The sequence below is a fragment of the Vanessa atalanta genome, chromosome 12 (genome assembly GCF_905147765.1).
Source record: "Vanessa atalanta chromosome 12, ilVanAtal1.2, whole genome shotgun sequence".
Taxonomy (NCBI): Eukaryota; Metazoa; Arthropoda; class Insecta; order Lepidoptera; family Nymphalidae; genus Vanessa; species Vanessa atalanta.
This window is the reverse complement of record NC_061882.1, coordinates 5,402,042-5,419,510: the sequence shown is the minus strand read 5'-3', so window position 1 is coordinate 5,419,510 and position 17,469 is coordinate 5,402,042. Positions and strand designations below refer to the sequence as shown.

Here is a 17,469-nt window from a genome sequence, read left to right as displayed (position 1 = left end):
GATCAGTGCGAAAATGGAGCGCGACACCGTATATAGATTTATAAATATTATAACAGATGTTTATACTTATTAGATTTTACGACTTTGGCAAATATTATATAATTTTCATGTAACATATTAATTCAAGCACTTCTGCAGGTTTTGCTTAGTTATCGCATATACCCGCGCAAGACAGCACTTCTTAGTTGTATTCCAGTTTGAGTGTGCAAGTGTAATAACAGGTACAAGGGATATATTTCTTTAACTTCCCATGGTTGGTTTTGCGATGTAATGATGGTAAGTAATTTTAACAGCGGCAAAGTCTATGGACGGTAGTGGCCGCTTACCATCAGGTGGCGCATTTGTCAGTCCGCCTATAAAAACATAGTATGTGTTTATTTGTAACGTCCATAATCGGCTCCTCACGGTATATAAATGGTCAGTAAATTAAGTACTGACTCGCTTTAAATACTAGTAGAGCTATTCTCTAAGAAATAAAAAACTGTTTCTTTTCTTTATTATTAAAAGAAATTTAAATTCTGCGGTAACGCAGAACACGCATGCAGTATTGACAGTAATAATTATTTACTAAAGAAAAAGTCATCAATGTTTCGTATCGGTCTTTATCCTTCTTCGGGGTTCATTCTTGCTTCATACCAATTTTTTATTGTGTGCAGTGTTTACCTGTATTTATCATTTCGTTTTAGTTGTTATATATGAGAGATCGAGTGAGCCTCGTCGATAATAAAACCAATTTACATTTTATTGCCTAAAATTGGCATTAAAACGATTCCAGTATTATATTTCTTATTATTTTCTTAATAGCTGCCGCAGTCATAATACCTGTACAATACGATAGAATGTTTTTTTTTTTTTTAAATATAAAAGCATTATTAAATTCCTTGCACATACCTAAGTAATTACAGTTCAACTAAATACCTCTCTGTTATAATATTTTGCATTAGGAAAAATGTTTGTAAGGATAATGTCACATTGGTTTTATTTACAACACCCAATCAAATAAAGTCAGTGCCTCAAAGTTAGCCAAAGCTTATTACTGTTAATTGTTAATTTGTTGGAAAGCGAGCTGAGTTAAATTCTAGATACCTACGAGATTTGTATAGATATTTCCTTTATTTAAATAGGAGTTGTTGTTAGTTGATGTTCTTTTAAATATTTACGTCATATTATGATTTATAACTAAAATGTACTTAATACATATGTTAGAATTAAAACAACAAAAGTTTCCACGATTGATTAATTTAATGCTTAATAATTAACGTTTAAAAGTATGTTCACATTTAAATAGCAGTCGTTACTAATTACTTATCTAATTTAGTTTAAATAGCTGTATCTACCTCATTCATTAGAATTTATTTTTTTAGTATAAAAAACTCAACGGTGTTGTATATTAAACCTACTTACTCAGGTAAGGTAAAATAAATACTGACTCAAGACTCAAGTCAGAAAAATAGCCATGGACAAAATTATCCCAACATTATGATCACAACAATAGTATTCTAAAATAATAAAAATAAATATATACAAAATATACAATGGAGAAACAAGTAATAAAACACTACAAATATTTTTTATATTTAGTATAATAAGATTATTTAAACGATTAAATATTTTTTAAAAAAATGCTTGCCCTGGGCCAGGAATTGCACTAACGTACGCAAAAAAACCTCAGCAATGTTTTATCAAAATTAATTGGTTGAATAGTTGAATGCATATAGGATAAACATTCAAACATTCATTTTTATTTATTAAGAAAAATAATAATTACATTATTACATACTCAATCGTGCAATCAATGAAAAATATTTAAGAATAAATAAAAAAAAGAATTTTTAATTTTACAAAATAAACATGCATCGTTATTATGACATAAAATAACAAAAACAATATGGCATTGTCCACTCCATTCATAACCATTCACACCAATATTAGTTATAAGTGTATTAATATTCTTTGCTATGTCTTTATATTTTATTTTGTAAATTCAATATAATTTCGAAACATCTTATAAGGATTTGTAATCCGGTTTATAAATATTTTAATTATGCATTCAGACTAAGCATTCCTTGTTGAGCAAATTACTCATGCTTCCCTTTATCATTGGTGCAGTACTTTGGTCTATCTACAGCGTAAACGACCTCAAAACGGCATTCGACCTAGTCGAGTTCGTAATCTAACATAACGAGTCGAAATTTAAACGCGAAAGTTTGTTTCTATAGTCAGCTAAATTAAAACATTCTAATTTAAACTTTGGGTATTAGTGATAAAGATTAAACTTGCGTAATATACTTAAGGACACGTGCGGAATCGAGGTATTAATGGAGTTCGCTTCATATAACAAAGCACTTTAGCGCTTTAGAAAGTACGTTCATATTGTGTTGCGTTAAGAACGGCACCCAAGCAAGCGCTTTATCGCTAAATGGTTTAGTCCACCGCGCGATGACTCAAGCCTCGGTAAACAGTATGCGGGGCGATGAGTCACCGTTTTACACATTCGCGTATAGTGTTTGAGCCGTGTTGTCAGTCTACAGTTGGACTCGTCAAGTAGGCAACCGAACCGTTTTAGGCGTTTATATCGCAGGTTTTTTACTGCCCAACGCCTAGACTTACACAAGAATTAACAACAAAAACATTAAGTTTATGGAACGAGAACAAGTAGTGTGAAAGTGTATTTAGTTCTAGTTTAGCGGTTTATATGTGTGCGTGTCACTAGTGAAACGGTCGATAAAGTTGATGGACGTTCTGTGCTATTTGTGAATTCCTTACATATTTCTATTAGTACTTGTGACAATGCCTTCTAACAAGAAGTTGATGTCGAAAATGCGACAAATAGCACAATGGATTTTGGTGGCGCATGTGGTAAGTAAAACCTATTGAAAGAGTACAGGTGTACTTACTATTGTTTTTGTATGTATTCATGTATGTATATGATTACGATACCGATAATAGGAAGCAATGACGGTGTAAATCATTATCAATCTGTAGAACACTTATGCAACCAATACATTATACAAAATAATACAATTTTATCTAGGTAATTAATTAAGTACCTACTTCTTGATTTGAAGACGTATAATGTCGATGAATCATACAAAAAAAAATTAGCTGAACGTGACCGTTTTGAACTTCGTTTAGTCAAAGTCAAACAAAATACGTACACATAGTTACAATACAATAATAGTAGGTGTAAATATTTCGTGTATCTGCAAATGTATCCAGTAGAATATTATAAAAAAAGCAAGACGTATCACATCAATGGTTGAGAGATTTGAAATAAATACGTATTCTTTTACGACCTTTTGTTCTTAAACCACATTATAAGAAAGTCGAAGATTAAAATGAAGTAGTAGATATTGATTACAATCCTCTGGCCATCCCCTGGGTTGACGTAACTTAGTTACAAGTTCAGAGAGCAAAGTTTGTACGCTGATAGACGCAATCTTTTTATTGAAACAAAATAAAGATCAAAACTACAGAGTTAAAGCAATTTCCAATCGAATGCAATTTATATTTCGAAGTCGAATTCATGTTTTAATGGTCTAATGTTAATTTGAAAATAAAGAAATATTTCAACACATTCAACGTAGAACTTAACGTGTAAAATATCATATGCATTTACAATGATGCAGTTAGAAGCATTCCTAGTTTACAATAATAATTTATTTTCGTACCATCCGGTCTCCCGTTGACCTGTCTTGGGAAAGGCATTCACAAATAGTGAGTTCCGACAGATGAGAAAAATATGAATAAATACAGCTTCTGCTGGAACACAATGACACTATAGTTTAAAAAAAAATCCATTCCCTAAACACATGTTCTATTAGTCTTGTCCTTTAAAGTAACTCAAACATTCCATAAAATATTATTAAAATCTGAATAGTAACTGTTAATGACAATATTAGAAGTGAATGTCCTTTTAAAGGAAGGACGAAGTTTCTTTCATAATTGCTCCCTTCATTGAAGCATTTGTAAGGGTCTACTTAAGAAGACCCTCGGCCCTTTAGGCGATTTGGACTTGCAACTTAGTAATTAAGCTTATTTCCCATCTCCGCCTGTTTTCATTTGCAACAATTGTGTCTAATTTTGTCACGTCAGTACTCTTGGTAGGAAGCCGTACTTAAAGACAATTCGTTTTAATTAATAGTTAAAATTTAGTTTGTCTGGAATGAGTTTCCATGTACGTTTAAATAAATTTCTAAAAGTAAATAGAAGAGAGAATCGAATCGACATGTATCAGACATTAAGGCTTACGGTCCAATAACAGAGTATGATTGAAAAGCACGTCCGCGATGCTTGTTTTGAAAGTGAAAAGAATAAAAGACACTGTTTAACTCAGTTGCGTGGAACCTGTTTGCCGGCTCTGGTTTGCTGAACGTGACTAGACAGGAGTTCACAATGTAAGATTGACCGCGCCAATTGTGGACGGGGAAATTGCAGTCCAACCAGTCTGTTAATTCCTGCAGACATTTAGCCGCTGAATTACATTATACCCAAGTTAGAAGGTTACGATTGTACAGAAAGAATGCTACCGATCTCAAATAAGCGTATTTACTACTAGGATAGTCGTGTTTGTCTCGAATAATTTAGAAGTTAATTATTGTGTCAAATAATGTTGATAGATATGATTATATTTGTAAACAAAAACCAGCACAAAGACACTGAATGGTGAATCATCTTGAATTAAATGTAAATCTTAAGTGATGTATATTTTTTTTTAAATGTTTGGATAACCCAGCATTTTTATCTTGTAAATAAATAACAATTTATTTTATTAACGAGCTCGTTTTATATACATTATGTTTCGGAATCTTCAAGCAAGAAATATCTCTGAATATTTTAAATTTCCTGGGGCCTTGGTCGGCATTTTTTATCTGATGTAATATTCGCAGTCGTCTGAGATTTTTCCATACAGAACCGATGACTGATCAAAGAAGCATTTAATGTTTATGTTATACGACACTGCAGCGTACTATTTTAGGCTGGGCAGCCAGGAGGCGTGTCTCCGGTATTTATAAATCGCCCGGCTGACTCATGTGGCCGTCTGAAAACTACATCTTGTCCCACATCCTTCATTCTGTTGGTATTACTCATAGCGGGCGAACCCGGAATCACACTTTCTCTATACCTATAGAATATTTTTTGTTCATCGTCGCCTACTCTCTAGAGAAAAGTAATTATTCCTTTCATATCATTGATGTGTTAAACTTGTGAGTATTTATAGACATCTAATGATTTGGACACCTTTTGGTTTTAAGCATGATAGCCAATATATATTTTTTTAATCGTAATTTATTTTAATTTATAATATACGTCAATCATTTACATATTCAGTGACGTATTCTTTTAAAAACATTGTTAGAATTCGTTTTTTTCGATATATTATTTGTTTATTAGAGACATTGTAATAACAATTGAATGCATAATTAACTTTATGGATTATATTCTTTAACTTATTTGAATCTATATTTCATAGAACTTTCTAGTAAGGTTCTATGTTAAACGACTTTTGTCAATCTGCATATGATGTTACTTAAAAAAAAAAACAACATTAGATTAAAGTCATATTTGATGTTTGACGTAAACGCGCAATTGATTATTATTCTTTAATCAAAACAGTACGTACGTAGCAAATCAAAAAGCAATTAGTAATATGTAGGTAAGGTTATCTCGTTAAAACATATGACGTTATTTATATAGTAAAGTAAACCACAAGCGTGATACGGTTACATTATTTTGTTATTATGGTTTTGTAAAAACAAATAGGTATTCCTCTTGTGCAAAAATTCCATTTGATAAGATAATACATTTAAATTTAAAAGCGATAGGTCTCCAACATTCAAGGAAACAAAAAATTATAATAAATAATATTTATTGATTCCTCGATTATTTTTCTACTCAAATTTATTTACTTAGAAATAAAACATAGACAAGTTTTAAATTCATTCGAAGCAATTCGAATGATAATTCTCATTAGGCCTTGCTTCGTATAAATTGTCCATGTCGTTTCTACAGGAAGTTGACTATTAGTATTATACGTGTAGTTGTCGAGGAAGTGAGTTGTAGTTTATTTCCCCATTATGCGATGCGATTGATGAATAGCCAGAAGTGAACATGTGTGCTTGAGCAGTTTCAATTTGATCCCTCTCGGCTAACCCCTTCCGATTCAATAGGAACATTGATTTGAATTGGTAAATAAAACGAAACGAATAATGCCCTCATACGCATCACTATATAAACCCGAATGAATTTATTTTCGTTCAAAAAAAAGGATTCTTTATTGCTTTATTTCGTCGAGATAAACAACTTTCGAGTGGAAGTGAGTCACTATTTTTAATCATAACCTTGATAATTTATGAAATTTGATTGAATATGAAATAGACTTTTTTAATTAAAGCTTTTATAATTTTGTGCGTGAAAACGCTTCGACCGACTCTAATTAAGCGTCGGAACAAAATATGTAAATAGCGGAGAAAATCTCGTAGACATCGCAAATCAAAACGAGGGTGGTGCGACCGATGTTTAATTATGTAAATAAATTTTCATGCGTAGGAAGGAATCGTTAAACAATGCGCCAGATGAGGCTAGCCCTAGCCTCCACTCAATGGTAAAAGTTTGAATAAAGAACAGGCCTGGGGCCAGCTACAGAACCGGCTTACAATCCTTTTATTTTATTTATAAAGTCACCCTCGCGACGTATAATGACTGCTTGCACGTTTAATGTATTTAATCTGGTCTTATACGAAGATTGTGGGTAGACGAAATTTCCCATTGAATGATCTTGATTGTAATGTTGGATGAAAGAGACTTTTATAATGTTTGGCAATCAGATTATGTAAGTATTACGTGTGGAAGTCGTTGAATAAACTCGTTCAGGTTAAGATTTCTCGAAATTTAATGCTAGTAAATCCTAAACCCGCCCTTAATGAGGGCTTAAGACCCTTCGTGCCCTGAGGCGCGGATGTTGGAGCTCATCACGGGGTCGACCACTTTGAAACATCAATAAATCTATGAATTAAATTAAAAACAATTATATCCATACTAAATATCTCGATCCCCACTATGAAATAGAGTTGACACCTTTATTCTTATCATTTAATAAATTCTAGCCAATATAAAAATATATTTATTTACACTTAAATAAGCTATCAGCTAACAGCTCGTAAGAGTGGGTAGGATTTGGGATTTTAAAAACAATTATATCGATAATAACAAACAAATATTTATGTTACACCGTGTATCTAACACGTATGAAGATAACGTCAAAATTTAATCAAATTTAACTTAAAATATATTTATCGAGAATCGAAATAAAAAATTAAGATTACGAGATATGTATTATGTAATATTATTTGTTTGTGTTTAGTTGTGCTTTTTTATTATGCTACTTTGTAAATTAATATTTAATAAACGTCTTTCAGTCTTGTTATAATTTTAATTTAACAAGGTACTTTATCGATAAACTTTTTAATTCTATAATGACAATCAATGTATAATTCCGTCGATATATACATGGTGTGTCTTTATATGTAAAATAGCTATTGAAGAGTCTTCAACAAACAATTCACTATGTACGAAATAAATAAAAAACTTTAAAAAAATAAGACTTATTTTTTTATGTCCACGATTTTATTATTTTGACAAAGTTATTATAAATGTAAAAGTATAAATGTAATAGCGTTGATGTTTGCAATAAAAAATGACATTCCGAACTAAATTTGACCAGCCTCTGAAACGTTATCACCTCATCGTATCGTCAATGCAAGCGCAATATCTCATAATATTCTTTATGCTCCCTCTCATAAACAGAAACGTTCCCCGGTAATGACACCCCGTCTAGGGGAAAGAACGTCTAACCGACCGTTACGGTCGGCGGATATGTGACCGCTGCATTTTATTACCACTTTACTCTGCCACATAATCGACCTTCATGATGAAGGGCTTCCTTCCAACTAATAGTCACTTGGTATGCGGAATCCCTTGTTCTATATTTTCGTATTGTAGCGTGTACTTACATCCTATCGATCCACATTACAGATAATAAAAATATAAGTGAATGGTTTTTAATTGATGATTAACATTGAAATAAATTTAACAAAAGTAATTTGTTTCAGGTTGAATTCTTAGAGGCTTATTGTACACCACGCGACACAGCCAGACGATCACCGCAGCGTAGTCGCCGGTCAAGGGAGCCTAGACGCTCACCCGACACATCCAGATGGCGTTACGAATCGCGTCGTCACAATTACGACGTTGACTCAAGACGACCATACGAATACGAATCAAGAAGATATTTCGGTAGAGAATACGACGCAGATTCTGGAAGACGACCCGCTTTTGACGCGGAGTCAGCTCGTCGAAGAGCAGATTACGAGTCGGCAAGACGAACTGATTTCGACTTGTCAGCTCCTGAAGTTTCTAGACGTAGTCCCGAAAGTGCACCTGAAGGTTCGGCCGATTCTCCGCCCGAACCTGCGCCTTCCGCGCCACTGCGCCAAGAGAGACAGTCCAGACACCGGGCACAACCATATTACGAATCTGGTGAGTTTATTTGTAATTCATGTTTTACGTAACTATTGTAATCGTTGTGCCGGCTGTTTAAGGGTTTTACATAAAATATCGTTCTTTTACTTTTTAAATAATTATATTAGGTTTTATAATATTTAAAATAACATTTAAGGAATGTAAAAAGAATTCAATTGAAATATAAAAATTAATATGAAAAGCCATTTAACTTTCATTATAATATAGTATAGTAGAAATATTAATATTATTTATTTTGTGTACGTAAATTCTTAGCTAGGATTGTACCCTCGCTCATCTCCTAAGACCGCACAAAGACTCTTTTCTCGCACAACAATCGCGGTTGAGACTTGTTACGGCATTGTTCTCGAGATGGTATCTAGTCCTGTCCGTTTGTCGTAGAAATGAAAAGAAAACAGCTTGCACGCCATTCCTCGTTACACAAATTCTCGGGGTGGGTTAATTAACTTGTTCACAATTTCATTTTTAAAAAGTAAACTATGTCAACATAGTTTTACTTCGACATGTCAGTCGCTTAACGAGAACTACTTTCTTTTATTAAATTTCGAAATGTATGCATACGTATATTAAAAGGGTATACAGCATATAAATGGTTTATAGTAATGTGTAATTAATGCGCTTTTTTTAAGTCAATCAATTTCTTACCATTACACATATAGATACAAAAATAGGCGAATTTATTTTTAAGTTGATATACCTCTTATGTTATAAAGACGTTGTAAGCTTCCATGGAATATCCACAATTAGAGCCGAGGTAATAAACGCCGCGCTAGGCATCAACAACAATGGCGACTTTTAATCAGCCTTTTTTCTGCTAGTTCGTCTAGACTCGGAAAAATGTCTCGACATAATAAACAGTGGCTTTTGATTTGCAATGTCGTTTGTCTATGGAAAGATTTTTTCATTTTATCTTGATTAATATGAGTTTGTTAACCACTTACATAATGAGAATTATTAAAAGTATACAACATTATGTGCAGGAGTAAATACGAACACATAAGAAGCATTTAATGAATATTTTTACTTTCGAGAGCATATGATTATGTCAATAATATTCAGTTACGATGACAATTCCAGCTAACTTTTAGTTCAAATCCGTGTAATTTTATCTTAATTGTTTAATAGCTTTATTCTAAACCGGCGCCTTTGACATTGCTTCAAACGTTTTTGAAAGACATTTAACACGTTAATCGAGGTAATTCAACAAATTTCGACTCGTAGGGGCTCATGTCCATTCACGTGGAAAAGCAATTACGTCACGTAATAACGTCACTTTGCAACCCTCTGCGCTAATGGACAATTTGCACTGTTTTCGTATTAGTTACGAGGAATAAATATTGGTGCTTTTTCTTGGTACTAAACCTTAGATTTATCTATCAACTCATGGACGTAGAAGTAAAACATGCTAGTTGTAGATATTTGTCTCAGCTTGGGGCTTTAAATCCAGACTTTTTGTGCTCAACATGCATTCAGAGATGTGCCTTTGTTGTGCGAGGCAAGGAATTTTCATTAGGGTATTTCTACTTGCCTTTGAAATAACATTAGCATCGTATGCACGAGTTAAAGGGGATTTATTGCATTCATTAACCTTAGCGTTATAAGAGTACTTCAGTTAATCTCAAAAAAATGAAAGCGAACGAACACAACATCGCAATTATTTTACGTTCAAAAACGGTTCATGATACTATGAATACGTTAATTTGAGACGATATATACGAATTTAAGAATTAATACCATTATCAAACCCAAATTAAAATGACTATGATCTTCACTTTTAAATATTTTTATCAAACAAATTAAATATCAAACAATTAAAAAAAAATACACTCGCACCTTTAAAAAGTTTAAACGAGGAACTTTAGTCAAGAAATAGCAATAAGATTTACTCAAGACTTTTTTTAATAATAGGGGAACATTTTTCCATTCTTTATGATTGACTGCTTTCTTGAAGGATCGTGAAAGTACAATTCCGGACGCTCATTTAAACGACGCCACTTGAGACTAACTGCGGCCTCAGACTTACGGAACGTTTACGAACCTACTTCTAGCTCGCTGCCTTCATTTTATCTTCTAAAAGTCTTCCAATTTTGTAGCGACGGTTATACGTTTTGCAATTTAAATAATTTTTAGCACAAAATTTTTGGAGAAAATGTGTTTTACCACAAGCATATGAAGATAGATAAAAAAGAACGTCTTAAACAGCACACAATAAATTTATTAATATCTGAAATTATGTCTAATGGCGATTATTATTGTTTTAGAATCGAGTTCAGAAGACAGATCATCATCAACTGAAGGCGAAGAGGACGAGTTTGGTGAATTCGATCCATTTGCAACTGCACCATCCTTGCATTCGCCAGACAGTGGTCGATCTGATCCACGATACGCAAACGCCCCTAGAAGAAATCCTAGCCCATATTATTACGGCGATTTGTTCAAAACTGCCCCGCCACCACCTGCTCCTACAGCGCCGACTGTTTCATCGACGTCTTCGTCTCGTGGCCCACGGTATAGAAAGTCAGCAAGTCTTGACGCTCCCCACGTTGCTCAAAGACCAAATCTGCCTAAAAGATTTTCAGTGGCAGAAGATGGATTCCGTGAGCTAGAACGATCATCATCATCGTCCGGCGAGAGCGCGTGGATGCCGCCAAGGCGTCGCGGGCGCGACGCGGCCGGCTGCGTGTGCGCCGCGCCCGAAGATGTAGAGGAGCATAGATCTTCTCGTAGCGTATTTTACGTGCCGGCGCCATTGCCACGCTGGCCACAAGAAATGACCACACGACAGATTTACGAAACGGCCTTTGACTGTAAAATAGCTCGGTCTGATGATGACTTAGATGATTTCGACCGCGTTAGTAATCATCCAGCGCTCTTGCAAGCCGAGGAACGCAAGGTTATATCATCTGCCTCATCTGCATTTGAAGCTGTAGAACGTAGTGAACCAGATTATAAAGGTCGCCGTAAGGTGACTATGAAAACCGATAGTGTTCGTCGTTCAAAGATTCCTACTATTCGCCAAAAGAGAGAAAATGAGAGTAACGCATCAGCACTCTCGGAGGAGATGGAGAAAGTGCACATTGAAGATGAAGATCGTACATCAACATCTCAACTGCCGTTACGCGGTTATACTCCTTCTCCACCATCTACAGCGCCGTTACCTACAAAATTTCAACAAAAAGACGGATCTGCAATGAATAGTATTAAAAGTGCTCCAAATTTGCCTCAAACCCAGCCATCACATCCCCGCCTAAAAGATTTAAGACTGCCGGTAAAATCTCTACGGGCTAGGGACACGCCGACCAGTAGTGACGCTAGTATGACTGACGTTAAAGCTTCTGTGTCTACAGAACTTGACGTTGGACAACGTTTGAGGGATTCCAGTCGTGAGTCTCGTGATGGTGATGATGAAAGGGTGCAATCAAAAGACGGTATTTTTTTAGAGATTAAGGGTCGACCCACTTCCGATTCTGATACACCCGAAATGAATCGGTACAAGGGGCCTAAGGGGGTCGGCCCTATAATGGAGTTTAAAGGCAGGCCCGGAGTAGCTCGTCCACGTCGAAAGTATTCAAGCACCGAAAGCATGGCAACAAGCAGTAGTGGAGGGAGCATGGAGTCACTAAGGAGCAGCAACAGTGAAGGAGACAGGAGTAGTAGTAGTTCTGAAAGTCGACACTCATCATCATTAAGTTCACATAGCTCTGATTCCGGAAACGTTCCATTTATTAAATCACATCATATGCAGCTTTCGGGGTTTGGACATCATCCGAATAAACTACATATTTTAAGTCCTATATCAGACAAATCTTCCCAGGAGCCAGCATCAGAAACATCTGATAACAATAAAAATAATAACTCACAAAAAGTATCTCCCGAAGATGGTGATATGGGTAACACGACAATACAAACTACTGTTGAAATTTTACCTAAGCCGAAAAGGCGGGCTTTACAAAACAGAAATTTGTTAAATCTGACGTTTAGGCATTCAACTCCCGGTGACACAGAAATACAAGGTTCCGACAGTGGTATATCAATTCATTCGAGAGAAGGTGTAGATTCACGGAATGCATTTATAAATTTCAAAAACAGCAACACAGAAGAAGAACGTAAAGATGATGCTGTTGATCTTTCTGACCTTCCGTTTGATATGCCAAAATTACGAAGACGTCGAGCTGAAGCCGAAGTAGACCTTCGCACTTTGCCATTTGATATGCCCAAATTGAGACGTAAATTACGTGGCCAATCGTTGCAACTGAACAATGATTTTGGAGAGGCTATATCTAACGCTTCTTCGAGTCAAAGCGTTCAAGATTTAAACCAAGGTGAGCTAAGATCAGATTAAAATAAATTTAATGAAAAAAATTACAACGTAAATTATTTTATCTTGTAAAAACTTATTATATTATATATCACAAGGGTTTTTACATGTCAATCCATAAGAAAGAAATCTGTAGAGGGTCTGTCGTCTCGCATTTTCGAGATCTGTCGGTAACTTGAAGTGAAGTCTACTACCGAATTATGCCGATTAAGACGTATGACTTCGAATTCTTTTATACAAACTGCTCCGACGCCCTTCTAATATTTAATATACTTGAGTGCTCTTTGTGGGAACTTTTCCCTTTATGTTCTGAGCAATTTGTAAACGTACAGTTGAGTTAAGAGTTTAGATAAGTTGCAATTTGACATTTAATGACCTTTGACTTTTGTGAACGCATGTATCTATCATGATAAAGAATCTTATTACTTAAAATTGTATCAGAATATGTTTATGTAAAATAATATTTTCTTTTAGGAAAAAAACATCGTGAGAAATTGACTTTGAATTTTGAAAGTGGCACTGGTAGCTCCGGTAGTGCCAAAGGATTACATTTGAACTTAGGACCTATAGCGCCGCCACGGGACCTGGTTGATGCTACTCTTCCACTAGACCGACAAGGGTGAGTTGAATGATTGATCATTATTAATTTAACACACAAATGCTCATAATAATAATAATAGAATAATATTCATGTAACAATTATATACATACATAATATCAAACATCATGGCATAAAATGGAACAAAAATTGGCATAATTTAATTATCGTGTTCGATTGTTAATAAAAATGTTTTTTTTTTATTCCAGGTGGTATCATGGAACGTTATCGCGTTTGGAAGCTGAGGGATTACTAAGAGATGCCGATGAGGGAGCATTCTTAGTAAGAAATAGCGAGTCCGCTAAACACGACTACTCGCTTAGCTTGAAGTGAGTTTTTGACTATTTTCTATCTCAAATAATATTATTTCAACAATAGTAATAACACTTTTCATATTTTTCAAAAAATATTTTATATTTGTTTTTTCTTTTTTCTAGATCCACCCGTGGCTTTATGCACATGCGGATATGTCGCGGGGGTGACGGTTACACTTTGGGAGGGGCTGCTACCGCCTTCCCCAACGTACCCGCTCTAATGAGACACTACGTCACGGCTCAAAGGCTTCCAGTTAGAGGTGCTGAACACATGGCTCTATCGACTCCACTGCCAGCTGTTATGCTTTGAAATCTTTGGGAAACATTGATTGGAATTAATCAAAGAACCCAATGTATGGCGTTCTTTCAGCTTCTTTGATGATTCGTTCGCTTTGTAGGAGCTTGGACGGTACAAGTATACATTTCGTAGCACTCAGTTAACGGTTCAGTGAGGAACTTCAAGCTGTACGAACGGCCACGTGTATATAAATAAGACGCAATAAACTTTGAGTTTTGTGTCAAATTACGTTTTTGATACTTAAGCGTAAATATAGCAGCAGTTATTTATTATATGTGAATAGTTTTAGTAACCAGTGAATAATACCAAAGAGGACATACGTACATAGAAATGTTTTTTTCTATGGGGCTTGCAAAATGTTTGTTCGCTCGGAACGTTGTCATAATACGACGGCGGTGTTTACCGTTAAGAGCTAGTGCTTATTATTACGAAAGCCTCAACAGCATTAAAAATATGAACATATTTTATTTTATTTATTATAAAATATAACTTTTTCTTTAAACAATAAGATATTTAATCCAATACAATGGACCATTTAAAAATAGCTCGAGACTTTAATGAATAATTAAGCGCTTGCTTTACACTTATGCTAGTCCCAACACCGCAGCAACCTGTATTGATATTTAAATTATTATGTATGTAATTATTAATGTGAGTTCCACGGTAACATTAGATTTAATTTAAATTTGTATAAGTAATTTTATTTACTTTAAACTTATAACTCATTATAAACCAATTAGTTTTGTTAAGAAAATATACAACATATATCACTAGTACGTCATATTCAGTATATGATGAAATATGGCCAAGGTCATAATAGCCAAGTATATGTCACGAAGGCCACTTAAACGATATTTAATAATAATAATAATTTAAAATGGTTTCGTTTTAATTTTTTAGCTATCTTAGCAGCTACATGTATAAAGGCCTAAAAGCAAAATGCTTAACTTAATATTATTATTTTTCTTCTAACACTTAGATAAAGGCAAGTATATGTTATGCTTTTGTATATGCCGTTTAAAAATAATTACGGATCCATAGATTAAAATGAGGTCAAATATAATAATAAAACGACTGTCTTTTATTAAATAGAACAATTTGTGAGTGAACACTGTTATCACACAATACAATCTACAATTTATTATGGACTTTATTTCTATAATTAGAAGGTTGGTTTTTGCTTATAAATACCATAGTGACTCATCGACTCATAGTCACGAAAATCGTATCGATTTGAAAAGGAACAAACTGGTACACGAAATGTGACACTCCTACAAGGCGGTCTCTCTATTCACGTATTTTCTATATTTAACAATAGTTATAATATCAATAAATTTTGCACCGTAGCATAAAACAATAGATTTTCATCAATTTGAGCTTTAGTAAGTAAGTACAGAGTACAATCACTGTTATGATAATTATCTTCAATATGTAATTTAATAAAAGTCCATATGTTTACGATAAGGGACGTTTAGATGTACTCATTAGATAATTAGAAAGACCATTTTGATACGGCTTTCATACTGTATTTATATGAAAAAGCGTAGCAAACATTTCAATTTTACTGTAGGTAACTCCCGATGTTATATGGCACGGCATATAATTAAGATCATAGAGAAGAATGCACATGTTATGTAACATTCACATTGACTTATTTATATTTTTTGTTATATTAGAATTAAGTAGGTTTGTAAAGTGTTTATGGGCCCCTGGTATTTATAATCCATAGATAAGTTTTTTTTTTTTTTTTTCATTTAAAACTGTCGCTTTATTCTAAAGAGTTTTCAACACGAGCGACGTTTTCAAGAATATTTAAAATTCAAGTGATATGTTTAAAATATGAAGTACGTTTCATAAATGCTTTATTCAGGAATAACATTTCTAATAAAGCGACGGTTGAATGAAGGTGTCAGCTATTATTTCTTATCGTTCTTTCTGTGATTTAGTTTGATAAAATGAAACGCCAAAAATATTAGTATGTAATAAGAAAACTTCGTGTGGAATATCGCTTTATTGATACCATGTCGAAATGACGTGAATATTAATAAAGCAGCGTGATCTCATATTTCTTCCCTTGATGTTTCAGTTACCTTAGTTATAATTTCGATTAATTTGTACCTGATTTTGAAAACTAACGATGTTGTTTGAGACTTAAAATTACGTTTTAACAGATTTATTTTGTTACTAAGTAAGACACATTAGTAATAACTGTAGTTGTGTATGGGAACGAGCGAATTTCAATGTAATGTGAAAAATAATTGTATGTATTTTATTCAACCACCGCAGAGCAGCTTGTGCAAGCGTGCAAATAATTTTTAATACATAATTTAATATAAATCTTTATCACTAAGTGGATAAATTTATATGAACAAGATTAAACTATGTTCATTTATTATTATCTAATACATCTTCTCATGCCCTTGAGATGAGACGTTTTACTGTTTCTTTGATTGTATGGGCTATTGCGTTTGTTCGATGTACATGCTTTTGTGTTTCGGGATAGTCCGTAACGAAGGTACACGAGTTTATTCTTGTTCATGCATTTATTTCCTTTGTATTTAAAGTAGTAATTGCATAATGGAAGGTAGAATAATAAATTCCTGTTGGAAGTTTTGAAGTGTCAAAATTTTTTCATGAAACGACGTAGGTTCGAGTCGTATGTTAGGTAAAATTATAGCTTATCGTAGTTATAATCAATTATAATTTTTGAAGGTGTAGTTTGAAATGAATGATGAAATAAAAAAAATATTAAAAAAATTATATTACATTTTATTTAACCAAAAATCCTTTATTATTATTATTAAGATTATATAAGAACTATTAAAAAGCGTACTTAATACAAAAAATAATGTACAGGCAACTGACAGGAACGGTACCGTTATTACCGTTTAAGCTACGAATTTGTTGTTTTAGTAAACATTTTTAGATTTCATAAAATGGTTTGGTCAGCATAAAATGATGTTCCTACATACAGAACTTGTACTGATGTCATAGAAAGATCAAAATTTTATAAGGGGACTACTGAAGACCACTAGTAATACCAGATATAGTAATAGACTGTACTACTTGTAAACAAATTAATTGACTGAATGTATTTAATAAAAATAATTTATAAATAGATGAGCCGAGATGGCACAGTGGTTAGAACGCGTGCATCTTAACCGATGATTTCGGGTTCAAATCCAGGCAAGCACCACTGAATTTTCATGTGCTTAATTTGTGTTTATAATTCATATCGTGCTCGGCGGTGAAGGAAAACATCGTAAGGAAACCTGCATGTGTCTAATTTCAACGAAATTCTGTCACATGTGTATTCTACCAGCCAACCCGCATTAGAGCAGCGTGGTGGAATATGCTCATACCTTCTCCTCAAAGCCAGAGGAGGCTTGAGGAGAAGGTA

At 33.9% G+C, this 17,469-nt stretch overlaps 1 protein-coding gene across 2 annotated transcripts in view; it reads left to right on the top strand.

The window, feature by feature from the left end:
- The window catches only part of LOC125067875, a 176,103-nt gene extending 159,305 nt beyond the window's left edge, over positions 1-16,798 (top strand). Inside the window, exons 1-6 of one of the 2 annotated variants that reach the window (XM_047676769.1) lie at positions 2,435-2,859; positions 8,112-8,538; positions 10,803-12,863; positions 13,334-13,478; positions 13,667-13,786; positions 13,895-16,798. In XM_047676769.1, the coding sequence (XP_047532725.1) occupies positions 2,791-2,859; positions 8,112-8,538; positions 10,803-12,863; positions 13,334-13,478; positions 13,667-13,786; positions 13,895-14,081 (3,009 nt within the window). In that variant the 5' untranslated portion in view covers positions 2,435-2,790 and the 3' untranslated portion in view covers positions 14,082-16,798. Of the gene's footprint in view, positions 1-2,434; positions 2,860-8,111; positions 8,539-10,802; positions 12,864-13,333; positions 13,479-13,666; positions 13,787-13,894 lie in introns of those variants that run through there. The other variant, XM_047676768.1, reaches the window with a different exon arrangement.
- The last annotated feature ends 671 nt before the right edge of the window (positions 16,799-17,469 follow it).